The sequence below is a fragment of the Hyla sarda genome, chromosome 2 (genome assembly GCF_029499605.1).
Source record: "Hyla sarda isolate aHylSar1 chromosome 2, aHylSar1.hap1, whole genome shotgun sequence".
In the NCBI taxonomy this organism is placed as follows: Eukaryota; Metazoa; Chordata; class Amphibia; order Anura; family Hylidae; genus Hyla; species Hyla sarda.
In genome coordinates this window covers 305,400,917-305,424,678 of record NC_079190.1, presented here as the reverse complement: position 1 = coordinate 305,424,678, position 23,762 = coordinate 305,400,917, and the positions used below count along the sequence as shown (strand labels likewise).

General features: G+C 43.3%; 1 protein-coding gene across 1 annotated transcript in view; it reads right to left on the bottom strand.

The window, feature by feature from the left end:
* Positions 1-23,762, bottom strand: part of RNPEP (arginyl aminopeptidase) — a 281,410-nt gene that overhangs the window by 178,653 nt on the left and 78,995 nt on the right. Inside the window, exon 5 of the mRNA XM_056557627.1 lies at positions 8,718-8,953. Coding sequence (XP_056413602.1) covers positions 8,718-8,953 — 236 coding nt within the window. The remainder of the gene's footprint in view (positions 1-8,717; positions 8,954-23,762) is intronic.

The window sequence follows — 23,762 nt, the reverse complement described above, 5'->3', positions numbered from 1 at the left end:
GGGGGTGGACATGGGTTACAGGGGGGGTGGACATGGGTGACAGGGGGGGGTGTGGACATGGGTGGCGGAGGGATTACATGGGTGACAGGGGGGGTGGACATGAGTGACAGGGGTGGGGGGGGGTGGGGAGGGGTAGAGGGTGTACTTGGGTGACGGTGGGGGGATTTAGACAGGGTTGAGAAGGTGAACAGAGGAGTGGAAAGGGTACGGTACTTTAAGCAAGCCGGCCCGCGCAGCTTGCAGTTCCACAGGAGGCACGGGAGTCCGGCGCAGGTGGAGCTCGTTCCGCCCCAGGGCACCATTTCCGTCTCACTGCGCCGCAAGGGAGAGGGGGACGCAGGAGACGGAGAGTGAAGGAGGGGGACGCGGGGGACACAGGGAACAGAGGGGTAAGGAGGGGAACACGGGTCACGCGGCATACGGAGGGGGAACACAGGAGATGCAGGGGGACGCTGTGCGCGCAGTGCCCACGCAGACTCCCCCCCCTCCGCCATCAGGCCGGGGCGGGACATTTAAAAAAAAATAATAGTAAAAATAAAAAAATCACGGCAAAATCCCGCGGCACCACGGGCAGTGCTGAACGGCACACACGTGTGCCGCGGCACCACGGGCAGTGCTGAACAGCACACACGTGTGCCGCGGCACCGCGGTTGGGAATCACTGATGATGAGAGTTGTAGTTTTGCAACATCTGGAGGTCCGCAGGTTGAAGACCACTGGTATAGAGTGTCAGCGCCAGCGGCTGCAACAAACAGGAGGATGGGGACGGGGACAGCGCTAGGCTGATAATTAATTGGGGGGGGGGGGGGGGGGGGGGGCAGAACAGTGCTCACGGGCAACATATGATTAGTTCCCCTGATGTGGAGACAGCGCAGCGCTGGGCTAATTTCATTCCCGAGGGGGAGGGGCCAAACTGGTATTGCGGTATGGGTTAAAATTCATATCGTGCAGCACAAAAAATGGCAGTATTCGGTATGAACCGGTATACTGCCCAGCCCCACTATGCCCTATGAATAGCACTGAACAGTATTATCAATCAAAATGATTGCTATATAGTCCCCTATGGAGACAGAAGTGTAAAAAAAAAAGTTGAAAAATGTAAAAAAAAAAAAAAAAGAAAAAAAAAAAGAAAAAAAAAAAGGTGAATAATTCCCTCCCCCAATTAAAATGAAATGAATAAAATTGTCTGTTTTTCCCATTTTACCCACAAAAAGCGTAAAATTATTTTTTCTATAAAACCGATTTGGGATCGCCGGGTGCGTAAATGTCCAATCAAAATATAATGTTAATGATCCCATACGGTGAACGGCCTAAACGTAAAAAATAAAAAGCCCAAAAATGCTGCTTTTTAGTCATTTTATTCCCTACATTTTTTTTTTTAAAAGGATCTAAAAGTGTTTCATATGCAAATGTGGTATCGATAAAAAATTACAGATGAAGGCGCAAAAAGTTTGCCCTCATACGGCCCTATATACGGAAAAATGAAAAAGTTATATGGGTGGTCAAAATAAAGCGATTTTAGATTACTGATTTTGTACAAAAAGTCTTATATTTTTGTCCTACTTTAAAAAAAAACATCTTAGTATGTGGCCATGGGTATCATTTTAATCGTATTGACCCACAGAACAACCAACATGTCAATTTCTCCGTAAAATGTACAGTGTGAAAACGAAACCCGCTAAAATGTGAAAAATTGTGGTTTTCATTTACATTTCCTCCCTAAAAAAATAATTTTTTGGGTTCGCCGTACATTTTATGGTAAAATGAGAGGTTTAATTACAAGCCCTTATATGGGTCTGTAGATGGAAATATAAAAGTTATGGATTTTAGAAGGCAAAGAGGAAAAAAGGTAAAAGGCAAAAATAAAATTGGCCTGGTCCTTAAAGGACAACTGTAGTGGAACACATATATTCCCAGTGATAGCCTGAGCCCACGGTCATGTAAGAAGCCGGCTAGAGCTCCTTACATGACAGTGGGCTCAGCCTATCACCGGCCGGGACATCGCTGCGGCTGGTGATACGCCGACGGCTCTGCGGCGTCCCCATCACCAGTAAGTGGAATGAGATTAGCACTGCCGGACCGTGAGGCCTGTTTAGGACCAACGGGGGCTCGTAGGAAGGTATGTATAAGTTTATTTTGTTTATTTTTGAGGCCCGGGCATTGTAATATATAAAAAGTGTTCCACTACAGTGGTCCTTTAAATGGGCACTGTCATGAAGTAAAAAAATTGACATTTTGTAGTACTTAAGTACTACAACATATCCCTAATATACTTTAATAAAAAAAAGTGATTTTAAACCAGTTTAAAATCACTTTTAAATTCGGCCACTAGGGGTCGCCCTCCTAGTGGCCGAATGCATTCAGCAGTGACGTCACTACTGAATTTCGACTCATTTAAGCCTGGCAATGAGTCGAAATTCAGGCACTGCGGTGCTCGCTCCCGCCTGTCAAACAGGCGAGAGCGAGCATGCTGATAGCTGGGGCTGCACGCATTGGCCAGCTCCACGGGCCACGCGCACGGCCACGCCCTGCCCCCCTGTTACCCTGTCCGGAGGCAGCGCACACTCATTGCTGCGCTGATCCTCCGGACGGGTAAATCTGCTCTCTGCACTAGAGGAATGGGGTGGGGAAAGCGGGGTTCGGGGGAGCACCGCCGCTCAGCACTAGAGGCATGGTGGGGGAGAGCGGGGTTTGGGAGAGTTCCGCTGCTGCTCAGCACTAGAGGCTGGGGGGGGGGAGCGGGAGTGGAGTAGCACTGCTGCGCCACAGGGTGCCTCCAGCTATTTCACCGCTAACAACATAAAGTAGACATATTGTATGTAAATAAATATATAATTTGTTATGTTTATTTTCCTTACAAGCAGAATTTCAAAGTTAGAAAAATGCTAAACTCAAGAAATTTTTCAAAGAAATGATGCAAGTATCGAACATTTACCACTAATCTACCACTAATCTAAGTGGAATATGTCAAAAAACAAAACAAAAAAAAAAACTCTTTGAATCAGACTGATAAGTAAAAGCATCCCAGAGTTAATGCATAAAGTGACATAGGACAGATTTGCAAAAAAAAAAATGGCTGTGTCCTTAAAATTGGGTGCGTCCTAAAGGAGTTGCTGGAAACCAACATTGGGCACAGCAGAATAAATTCGATATATTTATAATGATGGATATATAATGAGGAAGACAATGGAATGGAACGGAATGTCATGGATAGAATAAAACTTGCTCCAGGAGTAGTTGCTCCAGGAGGAGGTTGATTGAACAAGCTGACCAGGCCCATTTTGGCCTTAAAGGGGTTCTCCGGTGCTTAGACATCTTATCCCCTATCCAAAGGATAGGGGATAAGATGCCTGATCGCGGGAGTCCCGCCGCTGGGTACCCCCGTGATCTTGCACGCGGCACCCCATTTGTAATCAGTCCCCGGAGCTTGTTCGCTCCGGGTCTGATTACAGGCGACCACATTCTGCGGGGACTGATTACAAACAGGGTGCCGCGTGCAAGATCACGGGGGTCCCCAGCGGCAGGACTTCCGCGATCAGGCATCTTATCCCCTATCCTTTGGATAGGGGATAAGATGTCTAAGCACCGGAGAAACCCTTTAAGGACAAGGTCAATTAAATTTTTTCTCCTTACCTTTAAAAAATCATAACTTTTATAATTCCATTCACAGACCCATATGAGGTCTTGTTTTTCGCGTCATCAATTTTACTTTGTAATGACATCACTCATTTTACCATAAAATGTACAGCGCAACCAAAAAAAGATTATGTGGGGAAATCGAAAAGAAAACCGCAATTTATGAAATTTTGGTAGGCATTGTTTTCACGCTGTACACTTTACGGTAAAAAATAACATGTTTTCTTTATTCTCTAGGTCAATACAATTAAAATTCTACACATGTTATATGCTTTTCTATAATTTTACCGCTTTAAAAAAAAATCTCAAACTATTTTAACAAAATCAGTATGTTTAAAATTGCCCTTTTTGACCACCTATAACTTTCTTATCTCTCCGTATATGGGGTGCTTATGAGGGCTCAATTTTTGCGCCGTGATCTGTAGCTATTGGTACCACTTTTGCTTATATTTAACTTTTTAAATCACTTTTTATATTTTTGGGGGAATAAAATGTGACAAAAAAGCAGCACTTTTTTATAAGTTTTCGCAGTTTACCACATGGTATAATTAACAGACATTTACGCATGCAGCAATACCAAATATGTTTTTTTTTACGGTTTTTGGGGTTAAAATGGGAAAAAGGGATGATTTACATTTTTATTCGGGAGGGGATTTTTGATTGCTAATACTGTTCAGTACTATGCAAAGGGCATAGCACTGATCAGTGTACTTGGTGATTTTCTGCTCTGGTCTGCTCGATCTCAGACCAGAGCAGAAAACCCAAGGAGACAGCCGGAGGCAGGTGAGGGGACCTCCGGCCACCATGCTGGATGATCGGATCCCCGCAGGGAGATCCGATCATCCATTTTAAGTGCTGCACTGCTGCAGATGCCATGATCTGTATTGATCACGGTATTTGAGGGGTTAATGGCGGCATCAGCACGATAGCAGATGTCCGCAATAACCGGCAGGTCCCTGGCTGCTGATAGCAGCTGGGATCTGCCGTGCATGACCTGATAGCCGGTCATTACAGAGGGTAATGTACGTCATGGTGCACTAAGGGTGCATTCACACCACGTTTTTGCAATACAGTTCCCGGATCAGGTTTTTGATGAAAAACGGATTCCTCAAAACCTGACTAAACTATCAAAACGTGTGTACAAATTTCAACCCGTATACAGTTAAAAACCGTATATGGTTTGAAAAAATGATGTCCGGTTGCATCCGTTTTTTAAGAAAAAAAACGTATACGTTTTTAACTTTTCACTCCATTTTGAATAAAGTTTCCCTTGTTTGATTGAAATTCCAAGAAAAAAAACTGTGTAAAGTCAAAAAACTTATGGTGAAAACCGGATGGGACCGTATGCACATACAATTCTGTACGGTTCCCATTGACTCCCATGTTAAAAAAATAAAAGTATACGGTTTAATACAGTTTTTCACCCGGACCAAAAACCGTGGTAGACTACGGTTTTGGGTACGGGGGAAAAAAAAACTGACAAAACCGTACAGGGTGCAAAACGGACACAACCTGATGCATCTTTTGGCATATGGTTTTCAATGGAGTCAATACATACGTTTTTCAATACGGTTCCACACGGTTTTCACATTGAAAACTTATACGGGAACTGTATTGCAAAAACGTGGTGTGAATGCACCCTAAGTACCATGGCACCATGACGCACATTTACGTCCATTGTCTTTAAAGGGTTGAACAAGCCATTTGCTTTCATCCTCTCTAAAGCTATAAAATGCAATATCAAATAGCCTTGCATCTGAGCAATAAGAATGGAGTTGAGATAGAAGTTCCTGTTTACAATGTGTCATAAAACCGGCCTCTACGGTGTACTACACAGACAACAAAGAGGGCCCCAGACCCAAGAAATCATCAGAGGACAAGAACTGATTCCAATGCAAGTGAACCACCTACAGAACATTATTTAACACATACACACATATACACACACACACACACACACACACACACACACAGCTAAAAAAAAAATTAAGGGAACACCAAGATAACACATCCTAGATCTGAATGAACTAATCGTATAAAATACTTTTGTCTTTACATAATTGAATGCGCTGACAACAAAATCACACAAAAATAAAAAAATGATCAATGGAAATCAAATTTATAAACCCATGGAGGTCTGGATATGGAGTCACTCAAAATCGAAGTGGAAAACCACATTACAGGCTGATACAACTTTGATGTAAGGTCCTTAAAAAAAGTCAAAATGAGGCTCAGTGTGTGTGGCCTCCACGTGCCTGTATGACCTACCTACAACGCCTGGGCATGTTCCTGATGAGGTGACATATGGTCTCCTGAGGCATGTCCTCCCAGGCCTGGACTAAAGCATCCGCCAACTCCTGGACAATCTGTGGTGCAACGTGGCGTTGGTGGATGTAGCGAGACATGATGTCCCAGATGTGCTTAATCCGGATTCAGGTCTGGGGAATGGGTGGGACAGTCCATAGCATCAATGCCTTCCTCTTGCAGGAACTGCTGACACACTCCAGTCACATGAGGTCTAGCATTGTCCTGCATTAGGAGGAACTTGGGGCCAACCGCACCAGCATAAGGTCTCACAAGGGGTCTGAGGATCTCATCTCGGAACCTAATGGCAGTCAGGCTACCTCTGGCAAGCACATGGAGGGCTGTGCGGCCCCCAAAGAAATTCCCCCCCCCCCCCCCCCCCCCCCCCCAACACCATTACTGACCCACCGCCAAACCGGTCATGCTGGAGGAGTTTGCAGGCAGCAGAAAATTGTTCGCGGCGTCTCCAGACTCTCACATGTTCTCAGTGTGAACCTGTGAAGAGCACAGGGCGCCAGAGGTGAATTTGCCAATTTTGGTGTTCTCTGGTAAATTTCAAACATCCTGCACTGTGCTGGGCTGTAAGCACCACCCCCACCTGTGGATGTCGGGCCCCCATACCACCCTCATGGAGACTGTGGCCTGCTGGAGGTCATTTTGCCGGGCTCTGGCAGTTTCCTTGTACAAAGGTGGAGGTAGAAGTCCTGCTGCTGGGTTGTTGCCCTCCTCAAACCTCCTCCATGTCTCCTGATGTACTGGCCTGTCTCCTGGTAGCGCCTCCATGCTCTGGACACTACACTGAAAGACACAGCAAACCTTCTTGCCACAGCTCGCATTGATTGTGTGGGTTGTAGACTGTCTCATGCTACCACTAGAGAGCACCGCCAGCATTCAAAAGTGACCAAATCATCAGCCAGGAAGCATAGGAACTAAGAAGTAGCCTGTGGTCACCACCTGCGGATCTACTTCTTTAATGGGGGTGTCTTGCTATTTGCCGATAATTTCCACCTGTTGTCTGTTCCATTTGCACAACAGTATGTGAAATTGATTGTCAGTGTTGCTTACTGAGTGGACAGTGTGATTCAGTTGTACACCCCAGAAGTAGTTTCTACAGGAGTTATTTAAAAAAAAAGCTGACAGCGGCGTCTAAAGAGACATGTGTATGCTCCCTGGTGGGCTAGTGGGGTGGATCGCCCCCCGCAGCGTGATCGCAGGGTGGGCGATCCACTATAGGGGTAGCCGGAGGACTTACCTCTGCTTCCTGCTGTCTGGCTCTGTCATTGATAGATTGATCAATGGATCGCAGAGCTCACAGATCAATGAGTTCAATAGAACTCTATTCATCTGTATGATCAATCTAATGATTCCTCCTATAAGTCTAATAAAGTGTATAAAAAAAAAAGGTTTTAATAAAAGTTTTTAAAAAAACACGTTTCATGTTAAAAGTTCAAATCACCCCTTTTGCCATATAAAAACATGCAAACATAAAAATAAACATATTTGGTATCGCTTCGTGCGTAACTGTATGACCTATTAAAATATAACAATATGTATCCCGTACGGTGAATGTATAAAAAAAAAAGTTAAAAAGCGATTAAAAAGTCAGATCAATACCAAAATGGTACAGATACAAAAAATTTGCCCTCATACAGCCTGGTATGCAAAAAAAAAAAATTTGTTACAGGGGTCAAAAAATGGCAATTAAAAAAAATAAAAAAAAATTTTTTACAATTAGTAAAACATGACAAATTATATAAAATCTGGTATTGCTGTAATCAGGTCGGCCTAAAGTATGAAACTCCAAAAAATCATATACCCCGAGATGGGTCAGGGTCAAATTGACAGAAACCTTTGACCCAGGGATAAACCCTGGACCACTAATACCCTTATTAAATCCCACCCCTAAAACTTAGCTTTTATTAAGCACTGATTAAGATAATAAAGAAATTATGATAGTGAGAAAATATTAAAACCACAGTCTCCAGTGATGTATTGTGAAAATTCACTTCATGTCACCAACAGTGATCAACTATATTGTAGTGGTATAACCAGTGGTATGCAGCACCACTGGGATTGATTACACAACCAGAGACAGATTTTAAAATAGAGATTATGTCCCCTCTACATGTTTCACCACTGCTGCGGTGTCCTCAGGAGAAACAGGCATTTGCTGTGGCGAGGTGCCGCAGCGGCGATCCCGGGGGGCCCCCACAGCGGGACCCCAGCGATCTGACATCTTATCCCCTATCCTTTGGATAGGGGATAAGATGTCTAGGGGCGGAGTACCCCTTTAAACTTTAAACATGACTATGGGATTCTACTAGGGAAATCATGTTTTATAATAAATGCCCCTTCCTGGATCCTCCCACTGCCCTATATTCAGCAGCAGATCAGCACACAAAAAGGAGAGAACAGCAGCTTCTGCCCAACTACCTCTCTCTGCTAGAAGAGCATAGAAGAACTTGGTGGAACAGCTTCTTGGATGCAACTGTAAGTGTTTAAAAATACATTCGCATATTAATACAGAGGAGTCGGAGTCTGAAGTAAAAAAAACTGTGGAGTCGGAACATTTATCTACCAACTCCACAGCCCTGTTGTCCACTCTCACTTCCTGTATTTGGACTCCTCATAGAGACACACAGTCAATAGCTGCAGGGACAAAAAATACACACATTTTCTCTCACCAATGTATATTAAAATTTACATATAATGGTATTATCTATGTTATATAAAAAGTTTTTGTTGATGACAGGTACACTTTAAGACAATTTACATTACCATAGATCTCTGTGGTGATTCTTCGCTGAGCATACATGGTAAAACCTTCATTCAGCCAAAACTCGCCCCAATGAGCATTGGTCACTAAGTTTCCAAACCAACTATGGGATATTTCATGGATAATGACATCAGCCAGGGAACGATCACCAGCTAGTAGACACGGGGTGACAAATGTAATACACGGGTTCTCCATACCACCAAACGGAAAAGAGGGGGGCATGAACAAAACATCATACCTAGAAAATAAAGTTATTGACAGCTCAGACTGGGTTCATACATAATACAAACTAGCAGATGATTCTACAACAATAATTTTCAGAAACTGATGCATATACGATAACAAATCATGGTTACGCCAAGTAAAGGTGGGATCTCCCCTGATTAGGTTGCGTAATACCACAACCACCATAGTAGACTCATAGAAAGTAGGGCTGCACAATATATCGCAAAAACAATCGAATCACGATTTTTGCTAATTGCGATACGGCTCCCCGGGAAAACTTGCGATTATCTGCTAAGGCCGGCTCCCATGTGCCGCTGCAGGTGGGGGCTGGCCAGAGCAGGTTAAAACAAATTCAAATACTAAAAAGTCTGTGTTTTCCAAACAGGGTGCCTCCAGCTGTTGCAAAACTACAAGTCCAGCAAGTCGGGAGTTGTAGTTTCACATACCAGTGTTTGCCAATAGAGTTTGACAAAAAACCACCAAGAGTGCCACATTCTGTTTGGGAAGAAGTTGACAGGACATCGTAAGACGTCTATGACTTAGAAACACAGGTATCCAAGTCATAGAGCTTCCTAGGATGTAAAATCTCTAGGGCTTCCGGTCTGTAGCGAAGCTGCCTGCAAGGAGGGGGAGGCCTACTTACAGGGTTGTCAGAATAACTGGGCCAGAATTACTTTGGACAAACACACTCTGTGGGGCGCCCATCTTAAAAGGAGAACTGTCAGCCTGATCACTCACACTAAACCCAATACACTAGTAGTGTGGGTGAACAGGAGTCAGACGAGTCACTCATTTAAGCATGTCCTGATATATGTCCCCCAGAAGATCCGCTGCTAAATTCAGTGAACATGTCTGACTCCACTTCACTGGGCGACACAGTACATTTTTTATCTAAATATATGGTTGGGAGATCACTTATCTTAAAATAATGGTGGGGGTATTTACTAAGGAGATCCCAACTTTTTTCCTGGGTTTCGCACCCATTTTGTCGCAGAGAATTTTGTGACAATTTGCGACCAAACAAAACCAAACTCCATTTTACAAGAAAAACCTGAAAGGGAGTGTGGCCCCAGGAATAGGGCAGTGTCCCCAATAGTTTAGAAAAGTCCTAACATATTTACTAATGTTCCCAAAGAAAATTGAGGATTTGAGCACTGAAAAACCCGACAGTTTAAAGCAAGTGTAAAAAAAATTAATAAAATCAAAGCGTAGGGAAAAGCTTAAGATGTAGGGAAACGTCAGCAAATACCATGGGAAAATACCTGTCAGGAATCAGAAACCACAAAGAAAACTACACTCTTAGTAAAATTACCCCCCAATGAGTTTTGTTTAACCCCTTCCCACAGAATGTCATATATAAACGCCGGGTTGTGCAGTGCGTTCGCGCATCCCAACGTTTATAAATGACATTCAGTTAACCCGGCGATGCGCAGCATTGCACGGGTTAACTGGCAGAAGTCCCGCTGTTTCCAGCAGGGGACAACTTCTGCTTCACCCCCAGGACCATCCATTGATGGTCCTGGTCAGCGATCACTGTGATTGGTCCCTGTGGACCAATCACAGTGATCTAGGGTGAAAGTTCAGATCCCCCGCACTGCCCGCCCCTGGAAGTCGGGCAGAACGGGGGACGATGGCTGCGGGGGCTCGCGGCATAGGTGGGGGAACACGGGGGGGACCGGCGGACTTACCCGAACCAGCGGCGGGACAGAGGAGCAGCGCGGGACAGAGGAGCAGCGCGGGACCGGCCACGTGGACGAGCAGCGACGGGACTGGCAGGTGAGTATATGGTCCTCAGAAGCAGCAGTGAAGAACTTCATTGCTGCTTCTAGGAGTCTGAAAACTACAACTACCAGCATGCCTAGACAGCCTTTGGCTGTCTGGGCATGCTGGGAGTTCTAGTTTTGCAACATCTGGAGGGCCCCAGTTTGGAGACCATTGTATAATGGTCTCCAATCTGTGCTCTTCCAGCTGTTGCAAAACTACAACTCCCAGTATGCACTGACTGTCCAGGCATGCTGGGAGTTTTAGTTCAGCAACATCTGGCCCTTCAGATATTGCCGAACTACAACTCCCAGCATGCCCTTCAGCTGTCTGGGCATGCTGGGAGTTGTAGTTTTGCAACAACTGGAGACACACTGGTTGGGAAACATTGTCTGTTTCTAATTCAGTGTTTCCTAACCTGTGTGCCTCCAGCTGTTGCAAAACTATAACTCACAGCATGCACTAACAGACCATGCATGCTGGGAGTTGTGGTTTTGCAACAGCTGGTGCACCCCCCACCCCTGTTAATGTACAGGGTACATTCACATGGGCGAGGCTTTTACAGTGGGTTTCTCGCTGCAAGTTTGAGATGCAGCAAATTTTGCGCTGGGAAACTCGCTGTAATCCCCCGCCCATGTGACTGTACCCTAAAAACACTACACTACACCTACACAAAATAAAATAAAAAGTTAAAAACACTACATATACACATACCCCTACACAGCCCCCCTCCCCCAATAAGAACGTCCGGTACACCACTGTTTCCAAAGCAGAGCCTCCAGCTGTTGAAAAACAACAACTCCCAGTATTGCCGGAAAGCCGTTGACTGTCCACGCATGCTGGGAGTTTTGCAACAGCTGGAGGCACCCTGTTTGGGAATCACTGGCGTAGAATGCCCCTATGTCCACCCCTATGCAAGTCCCTAATTTAGGCCTCAAATGCACATGGCGCTCTCACTTCGGAGCCCTGTCGTATTTCAAGGCAACAGTTTAAGGTCACATATGGGGTATCGCCGTACTCGGGAGAAATTGTGTTACAAGGTTTGGGGGGTATTTTCTTCTTTAACCCTTCATGAAAAGGAAATGTTGGGGTCTACACCAGAATGTTAGTGTAAAAAATTTACATTTTTTACACTAACATGCTGATGTTGCCCTATACTTTACATTTTCACAAGAGGTAAAAGGGAAAAAAGCCCCCCAAAATTTGTAACGCAATTTCTCCCGACTACGGAGATACCCCATATGTGGGCGCAAAGTGCTCTGGGGGCGCACAACAAGGCCCAGAAGGGAGAGCGCACCATGTACATTTGAGGTGATTTGCACAGGGGTGGCTGATTGTTACAGCGGTTTTGACAACCGCAAAAAAAAAAAAAAAAACACATGCGACCCCATTTCGGAAACGACACCCCTCACAGAATGTAATGAGGGGTACAGTGAGAATTTACCCCCCCCACAGGTGTCTGACTGATCTTTGGAACAGTGGTCCGTGAAAATGAAAACTTGTACAGCCCACTGTTCCAAAGATCTGTCAGACACCAGTGGGGGGCAAATGCTCACTGTACCCCTTGTTACGTTCCTCAAGGGGTCTAGTTTCCAAAATGGTATGCCATGTGTTTTTTTTTGCTGTCCTGGCACCATAGGGGCTTCCTAAATGCGACATGCTCCACGAGCAAAATTTGCTCTCAAAAAGCCAAATATGACTCCTTCTCTTCTGAGCATTGTAGTTCACCCATAGTGCACTTCAGGTCAACTTATGGGGTACCTCCATACTCAGAAGAGATGGGGTTACAAATTTTGGGGGGTATTTTCTGCTATTAACCCTTAGAAAAATGTGAAAATTGGGGGGGAAAACACACATTTTAGTGAAAATTTTTTTTTTTTTTTTCATATGCAGAAGTCGTGAAACACCTGTGGGGTATTAAGGCTCACTTTATTCCTTGTTATGTTCCTCAAGGGGTCTAGTTTCCAAAATGGTATGCCATGTGAGGGTTTTTTGCTCTTCTGGCACCATAGGGGCTTCCTAAATGCAACATGCCCCCCAAAAACCATTTCAGAAAAACGTACTCTCCAAAATCCCCTTGTCGCTCTTTCCCTTCTGAGTCCTCTACTGCGCCCGCCGAACACTTTACATAGACATATGAGGTATGTGCTTACTCGAGAGAAATTGGGCTACAAATATAAGTATAAATTTTCTCTTTCCAACATCTATATGAACATACACGCCCCAGAAGAAGCTATTACCCGCAAAACGTCCTACTGTGCTTCCATTACTGAAATATATGTATACTTTTTCTACCCTTAACTGCAGCATTAGTGGGCTTACAATTTATATAGGATACGTTGCATTTTGGTTCCGCGTACATATGTGTATTTATTTACCAAGTAGACCTCCTATTCTGCACCTTTTGCAGTTTTGTCTATGTTTTCTTAAATGGTTTTAAATGTGTGTTTTTGTGATGAAGTTATGTTCAGTAAAACTTATATATTTTGCTCTATATACGCCTGTCTTTCTTTGTTAGCTCTATATGAATATAGAGACGTTAGGGGTATGTTCACACTGGGGAATTTCAGAGGAAATCCGTGCAATGAACATTACCATCAGCTCAACAATTGTTGAGCGCAGAGAATGAACATTCTTTGTGCAGAATTCCGCAAGCACTGCATAGCAGTCAATGGTGACGGCGTAGTGCCGCACGGTCCTACCGCCAAAGTATTTTTTTTTGATTTTGTGAATTCGGAGATTCCGCTATGTGAACATACCCTAAAAAAGGTGTATTCCAGGATTTGTATTTATTTGACTATGCCACAGGGGACATAAAGTTAGTGTAGTTCATAAAAATGTGTCTGTACCTATGTTTCATGGAGGTCTTGCAATTTTTCTGTGATGTTTGGCCAAATGTTTATTTTTAACAGCATACAAAATTACTGTCTCAGGTTTTCCAAGGTTGCAGTGCGGTCTGAGACATTCCATCACTAGTCAGGTGTTCAGAGGGAGCCTGATCTTTGCCTCAACGGGTGGAGCGAACGCTGGGTGGGAAGGAGATCATTCTGCAGTGAATTGAAGGTGTGCCACAGCTGGAGGAACCCTGATTAGAAAACACTGGTCTATTGCATTGAAGGAAACATAGGTGTGTTTCAATGGGTGTGGGAGGAAGAAAACTGACCTTACACTTACAAACAAGGAATTATAGGACATGTAGTCCGAGGAAGATAAGACCAACAGGAAATAGCCAGTTCACAAAAAGATAGCCACAGCGTTATGGTGGACTCAGAACATAGCCGTTTAGCTACAAGACAAGCATGGAAAGACAGCAGGAGCTTAGGGAGTTACATGCATGGCATAAGTCCTGGTGTAAGTGGGAAGGGTTTGGGTTTTTAGAGCACTGGAGATGACTTTTCACTGGGGTACAAACTTTATTCTATGGATAATTTGCACCTAAATGGATGGGGGACAGTAAAGCAAATCAAGCAGATAGTGGGACAGATAGGTTAGAGAGGGGTCAGGATATAATGGTGGGTGGAGAGGAGACCTGTGGGGGGAGGTTAATAGCAGTGGATAGGGGGATCCATGTGTCCCATTGGCCCCAGTAACGCAAAAAATCCCATTAGCCCCCAAAAACGCAAAAAATCCCATTAGCTCCCAAAAACGCAAAAAATGCAATTAACCCCAATAACTCCAAGAATCCCATTAACCCCAATATCGCAAAAAAAAAACATTAGTGAGAAGAAATGTGTAAAACGTAATGGAAATGTAAAGTATGTTTAAAAGGAGTCTAGCAAATAAAATGGGGGAGCTTGAGACATGGCTGGACTCCTCACATGACTGGGCTGTCAATCTGCAGGAGTTTATACTGTTTTATAAGGATAGGGTACACAGGAAAGGTGGTGGAGTATGTCTGTATGTTAGAAGCGGTATGAAAGGGGTCATTTAAACATTACAAAGAACTCTAAAAATGTAATAAAAACAGCAAATATTCAAAAAGGAGAGACAGAAGGCAGAGCTATTGAATGGTTTCCTTAGTTCTGTATATACCAAGGAAGAGGGAGGAGCTGACGCAGGCCGGGCCAGTGCGGGAAACACATCATGTAATGTACTGAACTGGCCTAATGTAGATATGACTATAAAAGACGGTTGGGGGGCTCACACTATAATCAGTATATGCTGAGGTTGCTGTGTTCCACGTAACCCTACGCGTCAAGAGAGAATAAGAATTAGAAATAATGGATACAGACCGCAAGGTATATAATTTGGCAGTGTGTATGTATAGAGAATATTGTGAATGAATATAGATGTAAAATGCTATTAAAATGTAATTAGATTAGTTGTATGGATAGTAATAAAATAGCATTTATTGTATAAAACTGTTTGCGCGGAACAGTCCAAGCAGAGCCCTTGCTGTGGCAACAGATAGTAATTTTGTAATCCAAAAGAGTTGTTGGTGCTTCTGCACCACTCACCGCTCCGTGATAGAGGGATCCCGGGATAGTAGCCCCTGGTGTTCTGGGCTCCGTGTCGCAGACTGGCTCGGTTGGGCAGCCGGCTCGATGGGGACATCTGCGCAATGGATCCCTAGGTTTCTCTGGTTGGACACGGGAAGGTGTCCAGCTGAATGGATGGTATTGCGGCAAGCAAAAGGTGAGTGGATGCAGGTAACTGATGGTGCTCTGATGGTGTAGGTGGACGGCGTTCTCGTGGCAGAGTGTGCACGTCTCAAACAGTGGTCCCAATTCTGGGGGGTTCCAGCTGTTGTGAATTGTGGATAGCAGAGATCGGTCCAGTAGGTGGTCTGTATGGTTAGAGTATAATGCTAAATGCGTTTCGGGGAGACCCCCTTTTCAATAGCTATGTTGTACCCCATATTGTTTTACAGTTTTTATATAGTCTTCGCAGTTTAATTGGCAGCAATTTAAGGTTCATTGTAAACTGTGGACTGGGTTGTAGGCTGTTGTAAAAAGTGGACTGGATTGTGCATACAATGTGGTATTTAAAAAAAAAACATGATAGATTAGAGAAATTACAATTATATACAACTAGTCTGAAGGATGTGAATAAATATACTGTGAGGTTATGATATTGTGGGTGAAGGGTGAATGGTTAGGATATGATGAGATGTGAAGAAAATTATAGGTATTGTACTGATACATCTATATCTATCTATCTCTATCTCTATCTCTATCTCTATCTATATATATAAAGAATACCGTATATACTCGAGTATAAGCCGACCCGAGTATAAGCCGAGACCCCTAATTTCAACCCAAAATCCCAGGAAAAGTTATTGACTCGAGTATAAGCCTAGGGTGGGAAATACCTCATCCCCCCCTGTCATCATCCAGACCCGTCATTAACATCCTCATCATCCCCTTGTCATCATCCCACACATCCCCCTTCATCATCCCCTTATCATCCCACACATCCCCTTATCATCCCACACATCCCCCCTTCATCATCCCCTTATCATCCCACACATCCCCTTATCCCACACATCCCCCCTTCATCATCCCCTTGTCATCATCCCACACATCCCCTTATCATCCCACACATCCCCCCTTCATCATCCCCTTGTCATCATCCCACACATCCCCCCTTCATCATCCCCTTATCATCATCCCACACATCCCCTTATCATCCCACACATCCCCCCTTCATCATCCCCTTGTCATCATCCCACACATCCCCTTATCCCACACATCCCCCCTTCATCATCCCCTTGTAATCATCCCACACCCCCCCCCCTTCATCATCCCCACCCCCCTTCATCATCCCCACACCCCCCCCCCCCCCTTCATCATCCTCTTCTCATCATTCGCCCTCAGTGGTCTTCAACCTGCGGACCTCCAGAGGTTTCAAAACTACAACTCCCAGCAAGCCCGGGCAGCCATCGGCTGTCCGGGCTTGCTGGGAGTTGTAGTTTTGAAACCTCCGGAGGTCCGCAGGTTGAAGACCACTGCGGCCTTCAACATGCGGACCTCCAGAGGTTTCAAAACTACATCTCCCAGCAAGCCCGGGCAGCCGATGGCTGCCCGGGCTTGCTGGGAGTTGTAGTTTTGAAACCTCCGGAGGTCCGCAGGTTGAAGACCACTGCGGCCTTCAACATCATCCAGCCCCCTCTCACCCCCTTTAGTTCTGAGTACTCACCTCCGCTCGGCGCTGGTCCGGTCCTGCAGGGCTGTCCGGAGAGGAGGTGGTCCGGTGAGGAGGTGGTCCGGGCTGCTATCTTCACCGGGGGCGCCTCTTCTCCGCGCTTCCGGCCCGGAATAGAGGCGTTGCCTTGACAATGACGCATAAGTACGTTGGCAATGAACGCACCTCTGCGTCGTTGTCACGGCAACGTGACTATTCTGAGGCCGGGCCCGAAGCGCTTAGAAGAGGCCTCCCCGGTGAAGATAGCAGCCCGGAACCACTATGCCACCGGACCACCTCCTCTCCGGACAGCCCTGCAGGACCGGACCAGCGCCGAGCGGAGGGGAGTACTCAGAACTAAAGGGGGTGAGAGGGGGCTGGATGATGTTGAAGGCCGCAGTGGTCTTCAACCTGCGGACCTCCGGAGGTTTCAAAACTACAACTCCCAGCAAGCCCGGACAGCCGATGGCTGCCCGGGCTTGCTGGGAGATGTAGTTTTGAAACCTCTGGAAGTCCGCAGGTTGAAGACCACTGCGGGTGGGGGAGTTCACTCGAGTATAAGCCGAGGGGGGTGTTTTCAGCACGAAAAATCGTGCTGAAAAACTCGGCTTATACTCGAGTATATACGGTATATATGAATAGATGTGCATATATGAGAGTAATATGGGATATGACATGAATAAATAAAATTTGTAAGCACGTTAAAAAATTTGAATATATACAAGTGATGACAAATTTAAAAAAGGATTTAAAAGAGGATACTATAAGATGTTAAAGATAGTATGAGAGGTTATGAAAAGTTAATGGATAAAATATTGGCAATGACAAGGATTAACAAGTTGATATAATAAGATGATAAAATTGATTGAAGGAAAAATTTGATTAGAGAAAAAATATTGAATTAAAAATTAGATTAAAAAGTTAGGATAAAAATGTACTAAACGAGAAATTTTTAGGAATTTTTTTGAAAAAAAGTTTTTTGATCAAAGAAATGATTTTTTTGGTTGAGGAGAAATTAATGAAATAAATGTGACAAATATAGGGACTTCTGGTGCAGTTGGTATATGCCATGTGAGCTCTGTCCCTGAGCACATTCTGACACTAATAGACAGCCAGTTACTGGATATGGCGAGGGGCAAGGCTCATCATGGAGGCGTCACAGGAATCCAAAAACTTCCAACTCTGAGTTCAGACCCTTTGGCTCTAAAGTTTCGAATTCGTAAATCTTCCTAACTTCTGCCCTTGACATTTTCACATGTAATCGCCTCCCCTCCAATCTTTTATTTTTTGTATGCCTGTATATATATTATGCTGGATGGATCTTGTTGGTGATGCAGGAATTGTAAGGATAATGGGTGTTTGGCGTTACCTTTTTTGATGTTATAAATATGTTCTGAAATGCGTGTTTTAAGTGCCCATTTCGTTCTGCCCACGTATTGCTTATTGCAGCCACATTGTACCAGGCTGTCTATCAGTGTCTGGATGTGCCCAGGGACAGCGCTCACATGGCATATACCAACTGCACCAGAAGTCCCTATATTTTACTAAATTCTCCTCAACCCAAAAAATTATTTTCTTTTATCAAAAAATTATTTTAAAAATTTTTTTTTCTTTAATCAAATGTTTCCTTCAAATCAATTTTATCATATTATATCCATTTGTTGATCCTTGTATTACATTGCCAATATTTTATCCATTTACTTTTCATAACATCTTATACTATCCTATTTTAAATAAATCTAATTAAATTTGTCACACCACATGTATATATTTTTTCACATACTCACTAATTTTATTTATTCATGTCATATCCCATATTACCCTCTTATATGCACATCTATTCATATATTCATTATATGTATCAATACAATACCTATAACCCCCAAAAACCATTTCAGAAAAATGTTCTCTCCAAAATCCCCTTGTCGCTCCTTCCCTTCTGAGCCCTCTACTGCCCCCACCAAACACTTTACATAGACATATGAGGTATGTGCTTACTCGAGAGAAATTGGGCTACAAATACCAGTAAAAAATGAAGATTTAGAATTTTCTCCTTCACTTTGCTGCTATTCCTGTGAAACACCTAAAGGGTTAAAACACTTACTGAATGTCATTTTGAATACTTTGGGGGGTGTAGTTTTTATAATGGGGTCATTTATGGGGTATTTCTAATATGAAGACCCTTCAAATCCACTTCAAAACTGAACTGGTCACTGAAAAATAGTGAGTTTGAAAATTTTGTGAAAAATTTGAAAATTGCTGCTGAACTTTGAAGCCCTCTGATCTCTTCCAAAAGTAAAAACACGTCAATTTTATGTTGCAAACATAAAGAAGACATATTGTATATGTGATCCAAAAAAAAAATTATTTGGAATATCCATTTTCCTTACAAGCAGAGTTTCAAAGTTAGAAAAATGCAAAATTTTCATTTTCTTCATCAAATTTTGGGATTTTTCACCATGAAATGATGCAAGTTGCCACAAAATTTTACCACTGTGTTAAAGTAGAATATGTCACGAAAAAACAATCTCGGAATCAGAATGATAACTAAAAGCATTCCAGAGTTATTAATGTTTAAAGTGACAGTGGTCTGATGTACAAAAAACACTCTGGTCCGAAGGTGTAAAATGGCCTGGTCCTTAAGGGGTTAAAGTCCCCCATTGTTATCAACTCATCATTATGATTTGCTGCTTTGTTTATTTGCCTCAGCAATTGATCTTCTGGCTCTTCCGTTATATTTGGTAGCTTATAGTAAACCCCCATCAGAATTTTTTTATTTTTATCTCCATATATTTCTACCCATAATTACTCCACATTATCATTTCCCTCCCGTATATCCTCCCGCAGAGCGGCCTTCAGACTGGACTTTACATAAAGACAAACTCCTCCCCCTTTCTGTTTTCTCCGTTCCTTCCTGAATAGACTATAACCCTGTATGTTGACCGCCCAGTCACAGGTATCGTCCAGTCTCTGTTATACCCACTATGTCATAATTCTCCTCAGACATCATCAACTCCAGTTCATCAGTTTTATTGGTCAGACTTCTGGCATTAGTCAAAATGCAATTCAAAAGGTATTTTTTTCCTATGAAGCCTATCCCTATTAAGTAACTATTCTAACCCCTCCCTCAGCTCCACCCCCAAGTACATTAATAGGTCCCCCCTCTCTATCTAAACTATCTTCCCTCTCAATATTGTAGTTTCCCTCCCCCCCAGTCCCTAGTTTAAACACTCCTCAACCCTTCTGGCCATCTTCTCCCTTAGCACAGCTGCACCCTACCCATTGAGGTGCAGCCCATCCTACGGTAGAGCCGGTTTCCGACAGAGAAGTCGTCCCAGTTCTCCATGAACACAAACCCCACCTTCCTACACCAGCTTCTGAGCCACTTGTTTACCTCCCTAATCTTCCGCTGCCTCTCTGGTGTGGCACAGGTAATATTTCAGAAGATATTACCTTGGAGGTCCTTGCCTTAAAGCATACCTACCAAGAGTAGTGTGCTTCTGCCCCTCCCCCCACCTTCTGTCCACAGGAGCAGGCAAGCAGCAGCTTTAGACGTGCAGACCTGTTAGTCATGAAGTGGGTCCATGACTTAGGTGATGACAAGTGGACTAGCTTGTATCCCAGGAGGCAGTTTTTTGACTGGCTTTAAGTATGAAATACTGTTTTTTTTTATGAAAGCAATTGCAAAACCTATTGGTTTTTCATGCTTTACAACATATCAAAAGTTTTTATAGCTAACAGTGCCCATTTAAGCTTACGGCCTAAGTCCCTGAAATCATTTTTAAAGGACACACCAACTACCTAATACTTTGTCATTGGTGCCAATGTGTACCATGACTGTTGGTCTTCTCCAGCCCCACTCAGCAACCTGTCAACCTGATCCGCGATGTGCCGAACTCGAGCGCAGGAGGACCGCACACTGTTTGGCAATCCCAGTTTGTGACCCATCACCCTGTCTATTCCGCTAATAACCGAGTGCCCCACTACCAGTTCCTGTCTGGCCTGTACTCCTCCCTCCCTCCTTACTGGAGCAGACACCCCCAGGCGGTCTGAGGCAGAGTCCTGCTGCAGTACAGCTAGCTCTGAAATGGCATCCCCCTCATCCACCAACCGGGCAAACTTGTTGGTGTGTGCCAGATCAGGACTAGCCTCCCTGACACTTTTCCCTCTACCCCATTTCTTAACTGTAACCCAGCTAGCTGCCTGACTGTCCTGCACCTCCGTCCCACTATCCTCGCCCACCTCTACCCCAGAGAGTACTTGCTCAGTGAGCAGGAGACTCCTCTCCAAGTTGTCAATGCGTCTCAGTGTTGAAAGTTGCTCCTCTAGATGCAGGATCTGGACTTCCAAATTAACAACAGGCACACGTCTCGCACAGCAATATGCACCCTCAAACTGTTGTTCAATGAGTGTATACATTGAGCAGGATGTACACTGGGCTGCATTTACCAACATGGAGGCCATCTAGTTATGGGGATTTCACAGATTAACAGCCAAAAACAGACAAAATATAAATAGGGGTAAATATAATTAACCCCTTAACGACATATGACGTAAATCTACGGCAGTGTGGCACTTAATGTGGCTGATCGGACCGAACGTAGCCCTGCCGCGGGTATCCGATTATCTGTAATGGAGGGCGGAGGTCCCCTCACCTGCCTCTGTCCGTCTAGTTGGGTCTTCTGCTCTGGTCTGAGATCAAGCAGACACAAGCAAAAGATAGCCGATAACACTGATCAGTGCTATGCCCTATGCTTAGCACTGAACAGTATTAGCAATCAAACGATTGCTATTAATATTCTATGGGGACTATTAACCCTTTCCTGCAAAGCTATCAGCAGCCAGGACCCATGGCTAATGCCAGACATCGCCATTCAGGCAGACGCGACGATCAAAGTTGCTTACCCCGTCTAAAGTGAAAGCTTCCCGGCAGCTCAGTCAGGCTGATCGGGACCCATCGCAGTAAAACCGCAATGTCCCGATCAGCTAGGATCCCTTACCTGCCTCCAGTGCGTCCGATCGGCGATTGATTGCTCCAAGCCTGAAATCCAGGCTTGAGCAATCAACCGTCGATAACACTGATCAATGCATTGCATTGCAATGGCATTGATCAGTGTTTTGAATCTATGTACCACATGTTATTGTCCCCTACAGGGGCTATAACATTACAAAAAAAAAAAAAGTGAAAAAAAAAATGTAAACGTTATGATTTAACCCCTTCCCTAATAAGAGTTTGAATCACCCCCCCCCCCTTTTCCCATAAAAAAAGAAAAAACACACCACTAAATAAAAACAAAACATACGTGGTATCGCCATGTGCGGATATGTCCAAACTATAAAAACATAGTTAGTTAAAACTGGTCAACAGTCAATGTATGTGCAAAAAAAAATTCCAAAGTTCAAAATAGCGTATTTTTGGTCACTTTTTATACCATAACATTAATATATATACTATATACATCTATATATCTATATATATATATCTATATCTATATACATACATATATATATATATATGTATTAATTATATATATATATATATATATATATATATATATATGTATTAATTATATAATTAATATATATATATATATATATATATATATATATATATATGTATTAATTATATAATTAATATATATATATATATATATATATATATATATATGTATTAATTTTATAATTAATATATATATATATATATATATATATATATATATATATATATATCACAAAGAAAAGAAAACGTCCGGCACTCGGGAAGATGCAGGTAAAACTTGTCAATGGCTTTATTCACACGCTTAGGCAGGACACAATCTGACGCGTTTCGCACACTCAGGTGCTTAGTCGTAGATAGACATACACTCAATAATGCGGGTTAAAATACACATGAGTTTGGTCACATGACCACATGAATCTTAATTAAAAACAGTTGGTTACAAAACATGGCATTGGGAATCATGATCACATTTGATCGTTCGGAGAGAGTTCACACAAGGATGCAGGCAATGCGGCTTTAAGTTTCAAATTTTGAGTAACATTTAAATTTCAATCTCGAATGATCTAAAAACTAGTTTATCAATACTACCGATATTCATATTAATTTGGAGGTACATATTTACCGAAATAAACAATTTGAACTATACCTACACATCAAGATCTAAAATATTTATATATAGATCAATAACCGCATAATGTGCATCTCACCGTGTGAACATCCCCCTATAATTTGCGACAATTCAAAATTTATTATATGTGCACAAGAAACGAAGAGTACATATTGGACCGGGAACTAAACATACGTGATTAGTAATAAATTGTATACATCAACTATATTCTCTTATTCAATTTATGCACACGTTAACATTAAATCCAATCTTTTGTTTAACCCAAGAGGAACATCCAATGTGCCTCTCTATTGTATAATTTCTTTCTAAGATCGCCTCCCCTAGGTCCTAAGGTGACTTTTTCTACCCCCAATACTCGTAAATGGGTGGTGTCCCCTGAATGGGACTCCCTAAAGTGACGTGACAGCATAGACATGCTTGTCAAACTACTTTTAGCATCTGTAATATGTTTCCTAAACCTCACTTTTAATGAATTACCCGAGCATCCTACATACTGCAAATTACAAGCAATACATGTTGCTACATATATAATGGATTTAGTGTTACAATTGATATACTGGTGTATATTGTATGTCCTATTTGTTGTGCAAGACGTTACGGTATTTGAATTTACCATGTGTGTACATGTGATGCATCTAGTATGACCACATTTGCGATTACCTATATTCCTCAACCAGTCCCGGTCCTTTACATTTTCCTTTTGACTGGTAAATAGACTAGGTGAGACTCTGGTTCCAATAGTGGGGCCTCTCCTGGACACAATAGAAATACCCTCTGATAATAAGTCTCTTAATATTGGATCTGTTTCTA